The 2,501-nt window shown below is 38.2% G+C and overlaps 1 protein-coding gene across 1 annotated transcript in view; it reads right to left on the bottom strand.

Moving 5' to 3' along the window:
- Window positions 1-1,155: 1,155 nt before the first annotated feature.
- CDRT1 (CMT1A duplicated region transcript 1) overlaps window positions 1,156-2,501 on the bottom strand; it is a 43,708-nt gene continuing 42,362 nt past the window's right edge. The window contains exon 14 of the mRNA XM_019502326.1: window positions 1,156-2,377. Within this exon, the coding sequence (XP_019357871.1) occupies window positions 1,506-2,377 (872 nt within the window). The 3' untranslated portion in view covers window positions 1,156-1,505. The remainder of the gene's footprint in view (window positions 2,378-2,501) is intronic.

Raw genomic sequence — 2,501 nt, 5'->3', positions numbered from 1 at the left:
CCTCCTCCCCCTAGGAGGGTGCCAGGGTTTGGCACCCTAGGGGAACACCCAATAGTCTCAGCCACGTGGGTACCTAGAGTAGGGGGAAGACTTGCGCTTCCCATTTTGTAAATCGTTCTATAGATATAGATATAGATATATATTGTTATCTTCCAATGTGGCCTGGGTTATGTAAGCAAGTTGAGGTTTATCTGTATCTAATTGTTGTTATTGTTCTTGCCTGAACTTACCTGTTGATACCTGTGTTTATCTGCCTAGCTATATTTACCTGATGTTGTTGCACATATTTACCAATACTTTCTTATAAATCTGTAAATATCTGTATCAGTTGTATATTAATAGCTTATCTTTTTAAGGTTCCCTGTAAACATTAATAAATTTGTATATAGTTAAACTATTCCTGGTCCTGGCCTGACTCTATAGGGAATAGAGGGAACTGGCCAGTGTTTTACAGATCACTTTCACAGCACTTCTGCCTAGCTACCTATCTCTTCTATTTGGAGGGGAAAGCACGTAGTTGGGTGCACCCAGGTTACATAAAAAAAATGGCCTTGATCTTGCAAATGCATACACCTGTGAGTACTTTTGTACTATACACATACATATGTGCTATGAACATTGATCCAATGTGAGTAAAACATATTTATCTAGATAATAATAGAATTTCCTCTAGACATTTTTCACTGGCAAGGTATTTTTTATAACTTTTATACTAACATTTTCTTCTTTTTGTACCATGGCAGACTTATTGTAGTGGGACTAAATTCCAGAGTGCTGCACTATTTACTTTCATTACAGGAAAATGAGGATTAAAGGATTTATCTCCCTGTGAGGGGGGGAGAAAAAACATGATAGATTTTATCCAAAGTCAAACAGACCTGATTCAATAAGGCACTGAGATTTAAACTTTGCTGAATACACATACTTTTCTAAATCAGGGCCTAACTGAATGACTTACATGTAAGTAAGAAAAACAAACCAAGGGCTAAGTGTATTCAATTATTTTGGGGTCTGAGGGAACAAAGTAACTTGCATAATCTTGCCAATGTATAAGGGATGGGAGGAATAGTCTAAGTACAAACCTAACATCTAAACAGTTCTGTAATTTAGAATTAAAATTTAGGTTTGTTAATAAATATTATACAAAACCCAATATTAATAGAAATGTTTTTATTCATTTAAATGCAATTAAACCATTCTACAGCTATAATAGAGACTCAAACAGTAGTACTATGCTAGTGTTTGCAGTAACAATAGCCTCAGCAAAATAATAAATCCTAGTGAAATAATATGCTTTTGGCCATTGTGGGGAATACTTAATTATGTCAATAATATTTCCTAAAGAATCATGTAGTGTTTTTCCAGACGCTGAAGGTCACAAGAAGAATATCCTCAAATGGAGACTGTAATTGAATCAAAGGATTTGAGAAACCCAAGATTCCCCAAATTCCAATGATTTATTTGCATTTATTGGTCTAAATGGTCAAGCAGGTTCTTTAAGGATCTTAGACATATACATTAAGCCCAAGTTCAGGTGCAGCTATTTTTCCTTCCTTGGTGAAATAGTCTATGGGGAGGCCTCTGATTTTCTTTACCCAGGCTTTCTTACATTCTTTTTGTTGGTCTGCTATAACTTTTGTCTGATTTGCCTTATACTCAGCCACTGTAGCTTCCTCATATGCTTTCATCTGCTTCACTGTCAAAAGCCTGAATCCACTGTTAATGCGGTAAGGGTTTTCAAATCGTGTGAACACAGGCTTTGCTCCAACAGAACCTACTTTGGGTTTAGCTTGTGCAATCATCATACGCATCGATTTAATTGATTCAGATGCACTAGTTAAGTGGCCAGTCACCAGAGCCTCACCCTCAGGTAGAGAAGTGGCTTTACCCGAGCCAGTGTGCACTTTCTCTTCTGACAAGTTGCAGCATGACTTGGAGCGTACAATTGTGGGAGCAGGAATGCAGGAGCGCACACTAGACATGTGCAAAGAGTTTCTCAAGTTGAGTTGTAGCTTTTTAGTTTCAAAGGGTGTGGAAACTCTCTTCATAGTCAGAGAGCCACTGGCAGATTTCATGTGTTTAAGTTTGATTGTCTGAACTTGTTTCTGTTGCTTAGGGATTTTGGATGCCAGCACCTTTTTAGCATGTTCCTTCCGATGCAGTGGAGATCCCCAGGCATCCCTAATTTTTGCTTTGTACATCATATCGGGCCTGGTTTGGTGTGACTTATAGGTATCCTGCAAGGTGCTGACTGTCAGGAGTATCCGGTCAGGAGACATGACACAATGTGGGCCTCTTTTCTTTATACTCTGTAAAGTAGCCTGTGCTTCAGGGAGTGAAGTTACATGGACCAGGGATTCATATGTAAATTCTCCAACTATAAAAAAGAAAAAAAAAACATTACCATTTGAATATGAATGTGAAACAGAAGTGAGTATACAGTGAGTCCAGTGCTGGTGATAATGTATTTCAGGGGGGCCAACCTTTTTAGCATGCAGGCA

The sequence above is a fragment of the Gavialis gangeticus genome, unplaced genomic scaffold (genome assembly GCF_001723915.1).
Source record: "Gavialis gangeticus isolate Ggan-Ray unplaced genomic scaffold, GavGan_comp1, whole genome shotgun sequence".
Lineage (NCBI taxonomy): Eukaryota > Metazoa > Chordata > Crocodylia > Gavialidae > Gavialis > Gavialis gangeticus.
The sequence above is the reverse complement of the archived record's forward strand: the minus strand, read 5'-3'. Positions and strand labels throughout refer to the sequence as shown.